At 47.6% G+C, this 910-nt stretch overlaps 1 protein-coding gene across 1 annotated transcript; it reads right to left on the reverse strand.

Moving 5' to 3' along the window:
• Positions 1 to 166: 166 nt before the first annotated feature.
• On the reverse strand, positions 167 to 445 carry Pmar_PMAR023972 (hypothetical protein; the record flags this gene model as incomplete). The annotated part of the gene is made up of 1 exon (XM_002766039.1): positions 167 to 445. A coding segment is annotated over one exon (279 nt), but the record flags the coding sequence as incomplete, so codon positions are not given.
• Between the last annotated feature and the right edge of the window lie 465 nt (positions 446 to 910).

Here is a 910-nt window from a genome sequence, read left to right on the forward strand (position 1 = left end):
CGGTCACGCCGCTCCTACGATAATACTCCCCAATAATCCGACTTAGGGGATTCACAGAGTTGTCCGCAAGGAAGTAAGTAGTCGACTTGAAGCCCAACAGGTTCATAACACACCAACAATTTTCCTGCCTGTCCCCCCTCATCAGTCTTCGTACCACACTTCCTACACTTCCCAACAGATCACCGTTCTCTCCCGAGTACCCATCCAGCTCGCCCGCCTCAAACGCCATACCGCGGTCCATAGCCTCTATCACCACCCTCTGCACAGGATCATCAGTACCCTTCATAGGATCAGCGTCAACCTCAACAAGTACATACCCATTTTCTCTCAACTCCTGATGCAAGTCATACCACACTTCTTCCGACAAGCCTCTAGGTTCAGCCACCAAAGCACTCTCCAATTCACTAATTGCTCCACGTAGTAATTCATCATCGTAATCTTCCATTTTCGATAACAACTGCATCAGTTCTTCGTAACTGTTTCGATGACATCCGGAGGTGACCATGTGGGTAGTGATGGGGAGGGGAGGTTGAGCACGACGACGAGGGGGAGGAGGAGGGGTTCAGCGACGACGACGATGAGCAGGCTTCAATAGGCATCAACACTAAGCCTGAACAACCATCATCTAACTACACTCAACACAAAGAGTCCAATAAATAGAAACTCATGTTTCGTACATGATTCGTATCTTACCAACTCCGACCTAAGATTCTTCTCACAAGCCGAGGCCAATAACAATCTCCACGAGCTCCTTCATCAGGCTTTAACCAAATCTTCCTTTATTCACACAACCACATACACGACGATGTGACCGTCGCAGTAACGATAGGATGTAAAACCTGTAATACGAAACACTCGTAAAATTATGGAAGTGTACGACGTAGACGATCTGTACAATCTTGTTCCAGAG

Source organism: Perkinsus marinus (genome assembly GCF_000006405.1).
Source record: "Perkinsus marinus ATCC 50983 genomic scaffold scf_1104296973794, whole genome shotgun sequence".
Taxonomy (NCBI): Eukaryota; Perkinsozoa; order Perkinsida; family Perkinsidae; genus Perkinsus; species Perkinsus marinus.